This window comes from Trichosurus vulpecula, chromosome 7 (genome assembly GCF_011100635.1).
Source record: "Trichosurus vulpecula isolate mTriVul1 chromosome 7, mTriVul1.pri, whole genome shotgun sequence".
In the NCBI taxonomy this organism is placed as follows: domain Eukaryota; kingdom Metazoa; phylum Chordata; class Mammalia; order Diprotodontia; family Phalangeridae; genus Trichosurus; species Trichosurus vulpecula.
Genome location: NC_050579.1, coordinates 254,993,275 through 255,010,783, shown reverse-complemented (window position 1 = coordinate 255,010,783; position 17,509 = coordinate 254,993,275). Strand labels below are relative to the sequence as shown.

The 17,509-nt window shown below is 36.8% G+C and overlaps 1 protein-coding gene across 2 annotated transcripts in view; it reads left to right on the top strand.

The window, feature by feature from the left end:
- WDR45B (WD repeat domain 45B) overlaps window positions 1-17,509 on the top strand; it is a 92,681-nt gene that overhangs the window by 12,254 nt on the left and 62,918 nt on the right. For both annotated transcript variants that reach the window (XM_036768549.1, XM_036768550.1), the window contains exon 2: window positions 3,042-3,116. In XM_036768549.1, the coding sequence (XP_036624444.1) occupies window positions 3,042-3,116 (75 nt within the window). The remainder of the gene's footprint in view (window positions 1-3,041; window positions 3,117-17,509) is intronic.

Genomic DNA, 17,509 nt, shown 5'->3' with positions numbered 1-17,509 from the left:
CTTACCTCCACCTCCTAGAATCCCTAGGGCTTTAAACCTCAGCTGAAATGCTGGCTTCTGCAGGAGGTCATTCCTGGTCCTCCCAGCTATTAGTCCCTTTCTATTTACTTTCAGTTTATCTTGTATGTACCTGTTGATGTGTTTATTGTCTTCCCCATTCAAATGTAAGTTTCTTGAAGGCAGGGACTTTTGGCTTTTTGTATCCCCAGTGTGTAGCTCAGTTCTTGGCATGCAATTAGGGCTTAACCAACAGTCATTTATTGTTATTATTATTACTACTAATGGTAACTAGCATTTATATAGTGCTTTAAGGTTTGCAAAATGCTTTACATATATTATTTCATTTAATCCTCATAACAGCATTATTATTCCCATTTTACAGGTGAGGACACTGAGGCACAGAGAGGATAAGTGACTTTTCCAGGATCACACAACTAGTGAGTGTCTAAGACAGGATTTGAGCTCCAGTCTTATTGACTCCAAGGCTAGTACTCTATCCACTTGCCTAGCTGCCTCACTTAACCAAATGTCAGGCACTATGCTAAGCACTGGGAGGGAATACAAAGAAAAAGGAAAAACAATTTCTGCTCTCAAGGAGTTTACATTTTAATGGGGGAGATATAGGTATGTATGAAATACAGAGTAGGTGGAGTGATGTAGTGATGGAGTGATGGAGTGATGAAGTGATCACCTTAGTGATGTCTGGGAGAAGTTTCCTGCAGAAGGTTGTCAATTGAGTTGGACTTAGTCTTGAAAGAAGCTAGGGATTCTAAGAAGGGCAGGTGAGGAAACTGAAACGTATAGAGACATCAGTCATTGAGCAGCAAGTAGGCTAGTATAGCTGCCCTGAGTACTGAATAAATATTTGATTGATTGATTTGTGGTTAACTCCTGATCATATTGGGGATTCTTCTAGTGTTTGTCCATTGAAAATAATGCTTCCTGATTTTTTATAATGTCTTGTGATTCTATTGTAGCAAATAGAGACTCAGGAAATACTCCCTCAATCACACTGGCAGGCCGGTCTCTTACAGCACAGCTACATTCTACCCCCTCCCCCCCCCAAAAAAAATCCCAGGTTAACCTCAGGGAGTTAGAGTGTTTTGATTTACAGCTCATGAGCTCCCACTGGTGTTCTTCTTTACATGATTGTCAGTCTTTATCAATTAGCATTTAGAGAAGGAAATTAACTGAATGGTTAATATCATAGACAAAAATACTGAAGTCAGAAGAATGAGGAGTTTTAGAGGGAAGCCCAATTTCTAGTGGGTTGAGGACATTATAGTGGGGAGAAAAGAGACTGTAGACTTTCCTAAGAATTGTTTTATTCAGTTGGCAAGCATTTAGAAAGTACTTTCCTATGTGTCAGACAGTGTCATAAGCATTGGAGATATATAGAAAGGCAAACATGGTACCTTCACTCGTGGAACTCACATTCAGATGGAGACATTATGCAGAAAAATTGTACAGTGAAAAGGCATTGAATTGAGGAGTGGAGGTTGTGCTTGAGGAGTATATTGAGAAGTAAAGTGAAAGAAGACTGGAAAGGCAGAAAGCTTTGACTTTAAAGGACAAACAGGGTTTTCTATATGATCCTGATGGTAATAGGGACCCATTGGAGTTTATTGAATAGAGAGGGTGTTAGTCAAACCTGTACTTTAGGAAGATCACTCTGACTAGAGGATAGATTGTAGTGGGAGAACCTGGAAGTAAGTCCTGGTGTGAGGTGATGAGGGCCTGCACCAACATAGGCTGTGTGAGTGGAGAGAAGGGGACCATGCACATGAGCAATTTTTTGATGATTGAAATGATGAAACCTTGGCAGTGGATTGGATATGTGGTATATATGCAAGTGAAGAGTAGGGTTTGGCCCTAAGATTGTTATCATGGATGAATGGGAAGATGATGGTACCCCTCAATAGTAATAGGAAGTTGGGAAGAAGGTAGGATTTTGGGGAATGATAAGGAGTTCAGTTTTCAATATGTTGAGTTTAAAATGATTAAGGGATATTTAATCCAAGATGTCTAAGACGTGGTTCATGATGGGAAACTAGAGCTCAGGATAGAGGTAGGTAAATAGATCTGAGAGTCACTTTCATAGAGATGACAATTAAACTTAGTAATTAGAGAAATGAAAATAAAACAACTCTAATGCTCCGTCTCACAACCCTTTAGATGGGCAAAATTGACAAAAAGGAAAATGACAAATGTTGGAGGGGCTGTGGGAAGGCTAGTACATTATTCCTTTTCTGGTGGAATTGTCAGCTGGTCCAGCCATTCTGGAAAGAAATTTGAAACTATGCTCGAAAATCTATTGACAGTGTATACTTTTTGATCCAACTATACCACATACCCTGAAGAGAATTAAGAAAGAGATACGGGACCCACATATACAAAAAATATTTATAGTAGCTCTGTTTAAGGTGGCAAAGAATTGAGGGGGAGCTCACAGTTCTTGACATATTAATGTGATGGAATACAATTGTGCTGTAAAAAATACTGAGAGGACTGGTTTCACAGAAACCTGGGAGAAGAGTATGAAATAATGTAGTGAAGTGAGTAGACCCAAGAAAGCAATTTATACAGTAACAACAATGTAAAGACGTTCGACTTTGAAAGTGTCAGATACTTTGATCAGCACCTTGATTGTCACCTGATAATCACCGTGATTTCAGAAGATTTTGATGAAATAGGCTTCCCATTTCCTGATATCTCTATCAGGATTGATTAAATTGATTAAATTAGGTTGATTAAACTCAGTGTAGATTGAGACATTTTTTGGATGTGACTACCATGGACAGGAAATTTTGTTTTTCTTGCTTTCTGAAGGGTTGATCATCTTTTGAAAAAAGTTGTAATTCTGAAAAATGAAGTGAGTATTTGAGGAACTGAATTCTAACTTACTCTTATGAGTATGTTCATTCTCTAATTTACTCTTAAGACTCTTTTATTTTTCAGATTCCACATCTGTTTTATTCTTTGGGCATGATTTGATTCCCACAGAATCTATTAACATGCTTCTCTTTTATTTCTCGTTTTAGGTTGCTTTTCATGTGGGATGGAAAATGGATTCCGAGTCTATAATACTGATCCACTAAAAGAAAAAGAGAAACAAGGTGAGGAATGTGTGCCTTGAGTTCCTTTCCACCTCCATTCTGAAGATTTCTTGATTTTTCTTCAGATATTTCCCTGGAATCTTTTGAAAAGAGAATATTGTTTCCACATCTCCTTCATGAACTTTAATGGAACATTTATTTCCTTTTTGTCTTCTCAAAACCCCTTGACATGATCTCCCACTATCTCTTCCTTTCCCCAGTCTCTAAACATAACATGATTCCTTCTTTGTCAAAGCTAATCTTTTATATATGCCCTTAGTCCCATCTCCTCCTAATTTCTCCTTTTTTTGACTTGGATCATCCTTTCCCTTTCTCTAGTCTGCAACCTCTTCCAGTCTCCTGGTTTTTTCTCTATTTTCATACACACTGTTTGAAACTGTTATCACTCACCTTTTTTTCATCCACACTCCTGGAAAAAGTCATCTACATTCACTGTCTTCACATTCTCTCTTACTCCTCAACCTTTTGTAGTCTGTCTTCTGACTTCATCACTCAACTGAACTGAACCCTCCAAAGTTACTAGTGATCCTTTAATTGCCAAATTTGATGGTCACTTATTTCAGCTTGTCTCCTTTTTTATCTATCAACACTTGACCATTCTCCTCCTGGATACATTTTTGTCTCTGGGTTTTTTTTCCTGGTTCTTTTTCTACCTGTCCAACCACTCTTCTGCATCCTTGGTTGTTTTAGCATTTAGCCCATGTCCCTCAACTGTGGGTGTTTCCCAGGGCTCTGTCTTAGGCCCCCTATTTTTCTTTATCTACACTCATTAACTTCATCAGCTTGAATCAACTTTATATAGATGACTACCAGATCCATAAATCTCACACCAGGGTTTCCCTTGAGCTATTGTTGTTGCCTTTTTGACATTTAAACATGATGTTCTGAAGACATCTCAAATTCAACATATCCAAAACTGAGTATTATTTTTCCCTCCAACCCTTCCCCTTTCCAAAATCCTCCACTTCTGTCCAAGGTACCACCATTATTCGACTTAACAGGTTTCATAATTTTGTTTTTCTCTTTAGCTCACTCTCTCTTGAGCTCTTTAGCTCACTCTCTCTAACCTCATATATCTAATTAGTTGCTAGATCATGCTGTTTTTACTGTTATAGCATCTCTTGCATTTGATCCTTTTGTCTTAATCATGTGGCTACCCCTTAGTTCAGGCCATCATCACCTCTTGCTTAGATTATTGCAGTGGACTCCCAATTTGTTTTCCCTGATTCAAATTTTTCCTTACTTCAATATAACCTCCACACTGCTGCTAAATGATATTCCTTAAACTCCAATCTGACCATGTTACTCTCCTATGTAACCAACTCTTAATGGCTCTGGTGCCTTTAGGAAAGAGTTTAAATTCTTATGTTATACCTTTTGATTTCCTTCACAACCTTGACTCAGCAGAAGATATCTGTTTTTCTCTTTCTCCAGTCTGTAATCCAATCACTTCAGCATTTTTTTCTGTCCTTCATATATTATACTGCATCTGTGGTCTCTTTGCCTTTGGGGCTGTCTCTCACAACTGTAATTCATTTCCTCCTCATCTCTGCCTCATAGAATCTTTCTCTTTCTTTAAAACATAGCTCAAGTACCACCTTCTACATGAAGCTTTTCTTGATTCTCTCACTGCTAATGCCCTCTCTCTCAAATTACCTTGTATTCAGTTACTTTGTAGTTATTCTCTTTATTTTTATTTTCTCCCTTGTTAGGATTTTTTGATTTATTCTATTTGTATTTCCAGCACCTTGTACTCTGCCTGGCACATAGGTTGTTAATAAATGGTTGTTGTTGGATTATAGTGTTTGTGTTCTGTTAGCTTGTTTTATACTATTAAGAATGTCACCTGTAAGCTTTGGGAATTTTTAGTGCAGAAGGAACCTCCTAGTATTTATAATATTTTAAGTTTTAATAGCTAAAAATAGCAGTTAAAGCTTAAAACTGTGCTAAGAGTTTTGGAACAATGTACATAGTAGAGTCTTTGTTGTCGTTGTTAGAAGAAAAACCTAGATTTAACACTGATCTTCTTTAATGTCTAATGTTGCTCTGCATTAGAATGCAGTGCTCCTATATTATGAACTTGTACAGAGGCCAAATGAAACTTCATTTTCATGTGCACTCAGTAAATATTTTGGTTGGAGAGTTGGTGGTCCCCTGCATGGAAATAGGAAGTTCATAAGATAGGCAAGTTTAGGGGAAAAGTTAATGGCTGTAGTGGGAGCAGCTAAGAGAGGCAGTGAATAGAGTGCTAGGACTGGAGTCAGGAAGACTCATCTTCCTGAGTTCACATCTGGCCCCAGACACTTACTAGCTTTGTGACCTTGGACAAGTCACTTGACCCTATTTTTCTCAGTTTCCTCGTCTATAAAATGAGCTGGAGAAGGAAATGACAAACTACTCCAGTTTCTTTGCCAAGAAAACCCTAAATGGGGTCATGAAGAGTTAGACATGACTGAAAATGACTGAAATGGACATAATGAATTGGAGGTACCTCATCAAAATGGAGATGACCAAAGCAATTGGAGATGTAGGACTGTATATACAGATTTGGGAGTCACCTGCCTAGTAATAATAGTTGAATGCATGAAAGCAGATAAGAGAACTTTAAGAAAAAAGAGGAAAGAGCCTAAGACAGCCCTGCAGTATACTCATGCAGAAGAGTTAAGAAGTGGATGATTGTCCTGCAGAGGACCTTGAATTAGAAGCATTGGTCATATAGTAAAATCGGTTAAACTCAACAGGCATTTATTAAATACCTACTGTGTGCTAGGCACTGTATTAAGAATTGAGGATACAAGGAAAGGGAAAAAAACCCCAACCCAAAAACCAGTTCCTGTTCACAAGGAGCTCACAGTCTAATGGTAGAGACAACATGGAAACAACAATGTATAAATAAGATATGAATAGGAGATAATCTCAGAGTGAAGGCAGTAGCATTAAAGAGAATCAGGAAAGGTTTCTTGCAAAAGGTTGTTTGGGGAGTATCCTTATTTTTATGTTGAAGTTTCCTAGTATGAGGGCAGGCGTTGGAGATAAGAAAAAGACAGTCAGGCAACCAACCCTTTGAGGAAAGAAGACTAAATAATGCCCTGGAGGTTGTTAAATAACAGCTACCAGAATCACAATTGGGTGATAAATATAGATTAAAGAATATTCCTCTAAGGGGATGTTTCTGAGTGATGGTAGTAAAGAGAAAGTCTGGAAGTTGCAGTAGGAGTCGGAAGTATTCTGGTTCCCCTTGTCTTGATCAGCTAGTCGGTTGTATGAATGAAAGTGTAGCCTGTGTTGGTGGTCAGGGAAGCTGTGTCCTTGAGGGAGCTTAGTCTCAGTGAGTGCTAGAAGACTGAAGGAGTAATAAAAGGTTTAAGATGAAAATAAATTTGTTACTTATGGAGCAGACATTCCAGAGAGCATGGTAGAAGTGGTGCTTAGCTTTATGATGGGATGGATTGGGTTGAGGGGAATGGGAATAAGGGAATGTTCAGTGGGGACTAGATGGACAGCTAGGTGGCACAGTGGATAAAGTGCTGGGCCGGGAGTAAGGAGCTCATCTTTGTGAATTCAAATCCAACCTCAGATGATAACTGTGTGACCCTGGGCAAGTCACTTAATCCTGTTTTCCTCACTTCCTCATCTATAAAATGAGTGAGGATCAGATGAAATACTTTGCAAATGTTAAAGTGCTAGCTTCATTATTTATAAATATTAGCTATATTATTATTACCTGATACAGTCAAATACTTGTTTGTAATTAGCAAAACACATATAATGGGATCTCTATCTTAGTTCAGTTGTCTCCAAAGTAGGAATAGGCACTGCTTAGGGAACATGCCAGGGGGTATGAGATCCACCAGTTGAAGAGTTGGAAGCCAGGTTACATACCACCTTCCCCGAGATAGCCAGTCATTTGGCTTGTCTTCAACACAACTACATCTACCCTTTTTCCTTAATGCTATATTCCTTCTCTTTTTTATGTAAGTTTTGAGCTACCTTCCTTTTGAGCCTGATGTTTGCACCTCAGGTTAATGATAACCTAAAGTAACCAGTACCCACACAGCTGACATGTGCATTGGGAAAATTATTTCTCCAACTCCTTCTCCTAGATCACCTCTTATAGAAGACTCTCTTTCAAAGGTCAAGTTGTGCTCACCTTCTTCACCTTTAAGTTTGTGAGTGAGTCTCACAGGATGAGCAGGCATGGATAAGATTATGATCTGTATCACCCATTTTTCTGGTCATCCAGCTTTCACAACTGTAGTGTCATTATTAAGTCCTCATTCTCATCCATTCAGCTGCCAAATATTTTAATTTCTTTGTCTACAACATGTCTTGCGTATGTTGCCTCTTTACCCACACAGCCACCATTCTAGTACAGGTCCTTATCCTTTGTGAGCTAGACTATTGCAGTAGCTTCTCTGTTGGTTTCTTTGATTCAAGTCTCTCCCTACTCCATCTTCTATATAGCTGCTATCCAAAATGATCTTAAAGCACATTGTTTACTCTAGGATAATTTATTTCATCTTTATCATAAATTTTAAAATTTATTTTTTTGGTACAATGTAGGTAATTATTAGTGCAATAATACATATGTATATATAATACATATAAAATTTATAAATAAATATACACATGGGGCAGGTAGGTGGCGCAGTGAGTAGAGCACCGGCCCAGGAGTCAGGAGTACCTGAGTTCAAATCCGGCCTCAGATACTTGACACGTTTGCTAGCGCTGTGTGACCTTGGGCAAGTCACTTAACCACAATTGTTCTGCCTTCCCCCCGCAAAAGCAAAAAAAAAAATACTCATTTTGAGGGTATGTGATCAAAAACTTTTTACTTATAGGATTATGGGATCTAAAAAATTTAGGAATCCCTAAAATCAGTTATGTGGCTATAAAGATACTGTTTTCAGTAGTAAATTATCAGGAAAAGCCTGCCTTTTCCCTCAAGGATACCATTGATACATATGTATATTTTCCCAACTTCAGTTTCTTCAGATATGGAGTACTAAGAGAGTGTTGACATCATTATTTATTAATAACTATTAAAACATTGTTAGATTTGTACCATTTTACTTCTTAGAATAGAACCAGTCTACCTCTGTTGTTGTTCAGTTGTGTCTGACTCTTTGTGACCTCATGGACCATAGATAGCATGCCTGGCCCCTATCCTCTACTATCTCCTGAAGTCTGTTCGAGCTCATGTTTGTTGCTTCTGTGATACTATCTATCCATTTCATTCTTTGCTTTCCCCATCTCCTTTTGCCTTCAATCTTTTCCAACATCAGGGTCTCTTCTGGTGAGTCCTGTCATCTTCTTATGTGGCTAAAGTATTTAAGTGTCAGCTTTTTTATTTGTTAGTTCAACCAATAGTTGTATTAGCAAGGCAATAATCACAATATAAGTGATAATTGTTAAACATGCCTACGTAGTTCCATGTCACACAATATAAGAGACTCTCTGTATAGAAGGTAGAAGAAGTAAACCATTTATTTAGACACCAAAAAGCCAGATCCCAAAACCAGCAAGTCCAGTCCATCATAACAGCAAAGAAATTAATACACATTGTAATACACATTATCACAGCAGAGAACTACTCCATCTCAAAACCTTTCCCTCCCCCTGCTAGCACATGTCTGTTCTCTCCCCCAGATCTAACTGCTGTCAGCATTTCCTGCTCCGCTCTTCCAGTTCCTCTTATTCAGCAAGCTCCTCTCACCACATGTGACTTAGACTTCCTGTGACATAAACAGGTCAAATTTAAATTACCATTATAGTAGTCTAAATTAATTTCTTTAAGTATTGACTGATTTGATCTCCTTGCTGTCCAAGAGACTCTCAAAAGTCTTCTCCAGCAACACAGTTTGAAAGCATTGATTTTTTTGGCACTCAGCTTTCCTTAGACTGTCAGTCATACATTGCTACTGGAAAAACCATAGCTTTGATTGTATGGATCATTGTTGGCGAGGTGACATGTTTGCTTAAGCTTGCTTTTCAGATTACTTAAGCTTGCTTTTCAGATTTGCCGTAGCTTTCCTTCCAAGAAGCAAATGTCTTTTGATTTCATGGCTGGATTCTCTGTCTGCAGTGATCTTTGAGCCCAAGAACATAAAATCTGACACTGCTTCCATTTCTTCTCCCTCTATTTGCCAGAAAGTGTTGGGACCAGTTGCTGTGATCTTCATTTTTTTTTAATGTTAAGCTTCAAGCCAGTGTTTACATTCTCTTTTTTCATACTTAACAACAGGCTTCTTAATTCTTCACTTTCTGACATCAGAGTGGTATTGTGTGCATATCTGAGATTGTTGATGTTTCTCTCAGCATCCTTCATTTTGACCTTTGATTCATCCAGCTTGACATTTTGCATGTTGTACTTTGCATATAAGTTAAATGAGGTGACACTATATAGCCTTATCCTACTCTTTTTCTAATTTGTTGTTCTGATGTGGTTTGGGGTTACTAGGAACCCAGAAATGTCAGGGTACAAGGTGCCATCCACTTGGAATGAATTCCTGTACTCAAACCTTCTTCCAGTGCAGTGACAAGTTTTATTGTAACACCAGTAGAAGTGGGCAGGATTCCTAGTGAACTTGCAACTTAAAGGGGGTAAGACTGATGCATATATACAAAAAAGATGATGAAAGGATCTGGTTGGGATTAAGGAGTGGTCAGTATATGTGAATAGTCTGGGGTGGGCCAAGTGAGACTGTGAAAGAAATGTCAAGTAAGCTGATTAGGTGATCTTGGTGGGCTGTGGTGGGCCAGATGCCTTGGGCAGAAGCACCAGTAATCCGGGCTGCTGAAATGTATGGGAAAATTCAGGAGCTGGGTTGCTTTCAAAGACATGAACTTTTCCTTTTAGGGGTCCAGGTCCCATCACCCTGTCAGTTCCATTTTTGGTTCCAACTATTGCTTCTTGGCCCCCATACAGGTTCCTCAGGAGATAAATAAGACGATCTGATATTCCTATCTGTCTTGCCACATTTTGTTGTGTAATCCATTTTTATTCTCTTGGTATAGACAGTGAATTTTTAAAAACAATTTCTAAGTCTGATGTCAATACTTCTATTAAATAGACTTATTTCTTTTAGTAGTTGCCAAGAGCTACTCTTGTGACCTTGGTCACTTCATTAGAGTTTTTGGAGACCTAGCTCAAGAAGGAGAAATGTGATATTTAAAAATTTTGAAAGACATAATTTCTGGGTAACTTAATTATTTTATTAATTAAGGCTAGCATGTTATTAATAAAAGAGGCAAATGGCACTCTTGAATGCCAAAAACCCTTCATGGTGGTGGGCTCACTGTTCCTGAGGGTGGTAAACAGTTCTGATTGGTTAACATTTAATGAGAAAATAAATACTATATGGGATCATTGTAACAAGAGTCTTAGGGGATCCATGATTTGAATAACCCAAGTCTTGGTCAAAGAGACTTAGCAATTTCCCCTCACTGTCTGACAAAAGGGAGAATCCACATTTTCTCAGACCTGTCTGAGTAAAACACAGTGAGCAGGAATCCACCCATTAGCCCAAACTTAGAATTTTTTTAGATTTTAGCACTGATAAGTCTTTGAGAAAGATTTCCTACGCTAGTTGATTTCTGGATGAGGAAGTAGAAAAGGGGAAAAACCTTGGTCCCAATTCAATAATTAGTTATTAATACAAGGGAGAAGTAATCATTTCTCTCAGAAATCAAGCTGTAATAGAATGGCTTTTCTTTGCCCAGATTGATGGAAGCTGCTAAAATTCATGACCAGTTCTTCTACCTCAGCTGACTCCCCCTCCTTAAAGTTAAAGTAATGGGAAGGGATTGTGGCATACCTTCTCATTAAATATCCACCAATCTGGGTTTGCATTCGCTTGTCAGGGGAGGACCCTTTCAGAAGGCAAACACAGAGATTTGAGGTGACCTTTTTGTCGTTGGTCACAGGAGACCTCTCACCATCAGTTTATTCATTATTGGCTAGCCTAATTAATAAATCAATCTTTCATATCTGGAACTTTGTCTCTCAGAATTGTATTTGCAACACACTCTATTTCTCATCCAATGCCAAATAGTTTTAATGATTACTAGGCTTCCTTTTTTCCTCACATTTTTCATTAATTGCCTTCAGATACTTAAATTTTTGTTCCTTCAGATGAATTTTTTTTTTTAGCTGTATAATGTAATCTTTTGGTAGTTTGATTGGTATAGCACCAAATAAGTAAGCATAGTAGTATTGTCATTTTTATTACATTGGTTTGATCTGTTCATTCAAATATCTGTTGCTATTTCTCTAATTATTTAGATGTATCTTTGGTTGAAGAATGTTTTGTAATTGTGTTCATATAATTCTTGTATGCATTTTGGCAGGTAGACTCTTCCTGCTGGATTTTGTAAGTAATAGTTTAAAAATTCTGGTGATTTGTTGGGTCTGTTTTATATCCTGAAATTTTGCTGAAGTTGTTTAAATTAATTTTTTAAAATTCAGTTTTCTTTTCAGTTCCAAATTCCCTCTGTCAGTTTGCTCTTTCCCCACCCATTGAAAAGGCAAGAAAAGCAAAATCCATTACAAATATCTATATGTGTATCTATTCATTGTAAAACAAGTTTTTGCATTAGCTGTGTTCTCCCCCTGCACTTCCCCCCCCAGAAAAAAGAAGATAGAAAGAAAGAGAAAGAAAAGATGCTTCAGTTTGTGCACTGAATTTTATTCACTCTCGTGGGTAGCATGTCTCATTATGAGTCATTTTGAAATTATACTTGGTCATTATGTTGATTGGAGTTCCAAAGTCTTTCAGAGTTGGTTATCTTTACATTATTGTTGTTATTGTATACATTGTTCTCCTGGTTCTGCTCTTATTTCATATTATTTCAGTTCATACCATGCCCTTCATTATTTCCTACCCCACAAAAGCATTTCATTACATTTCTATACTATAACTTGTTCAACCATTCTTCGATTGGTGGCTGGTTCCTCAGTTTCTAATTCTTTGTTGCTACAAAAAGAGATGCTATAAGTATTTTTGTCTTTATGGGTCCCTTTTCTCTTTCTTTGATCTCTTTGGCATGTAGATCTATTTGACTTGGGTCAAAGGGTTTGGTGATTTTAATAGCATTTTGTGAGGGTATTATTTTTTTCTAGAAAATGGCCAATTAAACACCAATATGGAAATCCTGAAAATCAAAGGAGAGATTGACAACTAAAGTAAAAAACCCATAAACTAATAAATAAAACTGAGTTGATTTTATGAAAGACCAATAAAATAGACAAACCATTGGTTAATTTGATTTTAAAAAAGAAAGATGAAAACTAGGTTGTAGTATCAAAAATGAAAAGAGTGAATCCACCACAGAAGATGAAGTTAAAGCAATTATTAGGAGTTATTTTGCCTAGTTATATGCCAGTAAAATTGATAATAGTCTAAGTGAAATTGATGAATATTTACAAAAATATAAATTGCCCAGATTAACACAACAGGAAGTAGAATAAATTCCTTTTTCTTAGGAAAAGAATTCCTAAAAAAAAATGCCCAGGACCAGATGGATTTAGAATTAATTCTACAAAACTTTTAAAGAAGTAATTCCCAAACTATCTAAAATATTTCCAAAAATAGGTAAAGAAGGAATTCTACCAAATTCCTTTTATGACACAAATATGGTTTTGGTACCTAAACCAGAGAGAGCAAAAACAGAGAAAGAGAACTATAGAGTAATTTCGTTAATGAATTTTAATGCAAAAATGTTAAATACTAGCAAGTAGATTACAGCAATATGTCACAAAGATCATACCTTATGACCAGGTGGGATTTATATCAGGAATATAGGGCTAGTTCAATATTAGGAAAACTATAAGGATAATTTATAACAGTTACAAAAACAAGAAAAATCATATGTTTATATTAGAAGAAGAAAATTTTTTTTTACAGCATATATACCTATTCCTATTCGAAACATGAGAAAGCATAGGAACAAATGGAGCCTTTCTTAAAATGATAAGTAGTATCTGTTAAATTATCTGTTCTGCAGGCAAACTTGAAGCCTTCCCAGTAAACTCAGGGGTGAAACAAGGGTGCTCATTATCACCATGGTTATTCAGTGTTGTATTAGAAATGTTAGCTATAGCAATGAGACAAAGGAAAGAATTAAAGGAGTAAAAATAGGCAACGTGGAAACAAAGCTATCACTCTTTGTAGATATGATGATATACTTAGAGAACATTAGAGAATCATCTAAAAACTAATTGAAACAATGAACAGTTTTAGCAAAGTTGAAGGATATAAATAAACCCATAAAACATATCAATATTCTGTGTACTATCAACAAAACTCAGCAGGAAGATATATTAAATCATAGAGAGTATAAAATACTTGGGAGTCTACCTGCCAAGACAAACCCAGGAACTATCTGGACGCAATTACAAAGCACTTTTCCCACAAATTAAGACAAATCTAAACAATTGGAGAAATATTAATTGCTTGTGGGTAGGTTGAGCCAATATAATAAGATGGCAATTCTACCTAAGTTAATTTACTTATTCAGTGTCATACCAATAAAATTACAAGAATTATTCTAATTCAAAGAATTATTCTATAGAGCTAGAAAAAATACAAAACTCATCTGGAAAAACAAAGAAGTCAAGAATATCAAAGGAATCATTGAAAAAAAAATGTGAGGGAAGGTAGCCTAGCAGCACCAGCTTTCAGACTATATTGCAAAGAGCTAATTATCAAAATTAAACAAATTAAAAAAAAATCCAGTACTGACTATGAAATAGAGTGGTGCATCATTGGAATACAGTACACAGTAGTTAGTGACCATAGTAACCTAGTATTTGATAAAGCCAGAGATCCAAGCTTTTGGGAAGAGAACTCACCATTTGATAAAAATTGCTTGGGAAGACTCTAAAGCAGTTTAGCAGAAAGTAGGCATAGAGCAACATCTCACACCATACATATACTTGGATAAGTTCAAAATAGAAAAATGATTGTTCAAATGATAAGTTCAAAGTGGATAAAGGGTGATAATCATAAGTAAATTAAGTGAGCTTGGAAAAATACATCTGTCAAATCTGTGGTTAAGGGAAGAGTTTATGACCAAACAAGAAACAGAGAGGATTGCAGGAAGCAAAATGGATAATTTTGATTACATTAATTAAATGAAAAATTTTTGCAGAAACAAAACCTATATAGCCAAAATTAGAAGGCAAATGGGAAACTGGGAAAAAAATTTTACAGCAGAACCAAGCCAAATTTACAAAAATAAGAGCTATCTCCCAATTGATAAATGGTCAAAAGATAATGAACAAGCATATTTTAAGAAGTAGGACTCTATGTTATCAGTAGTCACATGAAAAAAAAATGCTCGAAATCACTATTGATTAGAGAAATGTAAATTAAAACAACTCTGAGGTACCACCTTATACCTAACAGATTTGCAAACATAACAGAAAAGGAAAATGACAAATTATGGAGAGGATTTTTGAAATCCTTTTGCATTGTTGATGAAGTTGTGAACTGGTGCAATTATTCTGGAGAAAATTTGATACTGTGCCCAAAGGGCTATAAACTGTGCATACCTTTGACCTAACAACACCACTTCTAAATCTATATGCCAAAGACATCATAAAAATGGAAAAAGGATCCACATGTACAAAAGTATTTATAGCAGCTCTTTTTGTGGTGGCCAAGAATTGGAAATCGAGGGGATGCCCATCAATTGGGGATGACTGAACAAGTTGTGGTATATGAATGTAATGGAATACTATTGTGCTATAAGAAATGATGAGCAGGTGGATTTCAGAGAAAAAGTTGCATGTACTGATGCTGAGTGAAATAAGCAGAACCAGGAGAACATTGTACACAGTAACAGCAACAATATGTGACGACTAACTGTTTCAACAATCTTGTTAGAGGCTACTGTGGCTGTGTGAAACCAACAACAACCAGCACACAGAATGCTGCAAGCCCAGGTTCTTTTGATCTGCTTTACTAAAGAAAGTAACATTAAGGGGTTAACAGTCTTTAATCTAGCATACGAATATCATTCACTTCGTTCAGGGGAAAAATCCAGCACCCTGAACTTCAGAATAAATACAAACATCAACAGACAGACCTAGTCTGATTCAAATCTCAATTCATAGTTACCAGGATTTAACAAAGTCCGAACATCTGGGTTTACAAGCTGGAGGCTCTTAACTGCAGCTGCCCAGAGTCCTGCACCTTCAGGAGTGAAAGCCCTGCGCAAATAGCTCTGCTCTCTCTTTTTATGCACTCTTTAGCCTTCATCAAATGTCATCTGAGCGAATAGAACTTAGGCTCTTACTGTTGACTCTGGTCTTAGCAACTCCCCTTAGGACCCTGAGGGCTTCACGCCCACATAGGCTTAGCATCTAGTGGATAGGGGTTTGGACCTGGGGTTTAGCACCTAATAAGACGCAGTCAAAGACACCCAACTTAATTGTTATTACACCAACTTTGATAGATTTAGCTCTTCTCAGCAATACAATAATCTAAGATAATTCCAAAAGACTCATGATGGAAAATGCTATCCACATCCAGAAAGAGGAATCTGGAGTTTGAATACAGATCAGAACATATTATTTGTTCTCTCTCTTTTTTGTTGTTTTGTTTCTTCCTTGTGATTCCTCCCATTGGTTCTGATTCTTCTTTACAACATGACTAATGTGAAAATATGTTTAATATGAATGTATATGAAGAGCCTATATCAGATTGCACACTGTCTTGGGGAGGGGGAAGGAGAAGGAAGGAGAGGGAAGAACTTAAAATCTTATGGAAGTGAGTGTTGAAAACTACAAATAAATAGATTAAAATGCTGTCCACCTCTAGAGAGACAACTGATGAACTCTGAGTGCAAATTGAAATAAAATTTTTCATTTTTCCCATTTTTTTCAGTCTGGCTAATACAAAAAGTTTTGTATGTGAAGGGTTAATGAAATATTAAAGATCTTCCCTGAACGTTTATAGGCCTACATGAATACATATGTTGCTCTTTCTCCTTAGAACAGGGGCTGAGTTCCCAGGAGTAAAAAAGTCACCATGCCCTGGTTCTCAGGACTAAAAGTTTAACGTGCGCTTGGCTGATTCCTCTTCTTTGAAGTGCTGGCCACCCTTCTAGGAACAAATGGAATCCATCCTGTGTCCTTTTGAACATAGATGTTTTGCCATGTCAGTCACAGATGTTTTGCTCCTTTGGACTCTGACCGGGTCTAGAGCGGCAACACATCCAGTGTGGTTAGTTACTCTATGACACGTAAGGCTCTGGCTACAAGCCGATTAATTGGCTCACTGCCTTTTTGGTCTAAAACTGAATGTAACCTGGAGAGGTTCCCCTTACTCTTCTGAGTTCATCTGTGGGGAGGATGCCCTGCCCATGACCTTTTCAAAATCGGGACTCTGGAGGCTGAACCCACATGACCCAGATGTAGGTGGTTCCCCGATTTGGTGATGTATGTAAATATTTCTGTTACTCTGCTAGGCTTTATCTTTATACGTATGTTCCTATATTTCTTTAATCCTGCTTTATATTTTTCTTGTGTACAGAATAAATGTTATTCTGATTCTATTCTGGTGTGAGCACGTTCATTGTACTGTGCAGTCTGATCCTGAAAATAGTTAAAGCAGCTGCATGTATTTCCTTAACAATACAGCATGATTTCACATATATATTTTATACCATATTGCTTGTCTACTCAGTGTGTGTGGACAGAGAGAATTTGAAATTCAAAATTTAAAAAGAAAAGAATGTTAAAAATAATAATTTTTAAAAAAAAAGAAAAAAAAGAGAATCGTTCCTACAGTGTTTTAGTGTTGTGGCTGCTAGGTCTTGGGTAATTCTGATTGTGCCTCTGCAGTATTTGAATTGTTTTTTTCTTCTTGCTCATAATATTTTCTCCTTAACCTGGGAACCTTGAAACTTGGCTATGATATTCCTGTAGGTTTTTAATCCTGGGATCTCTTTCAGGTGGTGATCAGTGGATTTTTCTATTTCTGCTTTACCCTCTTGTTCTAGAACTTCAGGGAAATTTTCTTTAATTACTTCTTGTAATATTGTATCAATTTTGATTTCAACTTTCAGGTAATTCTTATTATCTCTTTTTGATCTGTTTTCTAGATCAGTTGTTTTTCTAATGAGATGTTTCACATTCTGTTCTTTTTTTTCATTCTTTTGATTTTGTTTTATTATTTCTTGTTGTCTTACCATGTCATTTGCTTCCCCTTGCCCACTTCTGGTTTTCAAGGAATTGTTTTCTTCCTTAAGATTTTGTATCTCTTTTTCCATTTGGTTGACTTTCTTTTTACAATTTTCTTGATTTTCTTGGATTGCTGTTATTTTTTTCCCTAATTTTTCCTTGATCTCTCTTATTTGAGTTTTGAAGTCCTTTTTAAGTTCTTCCA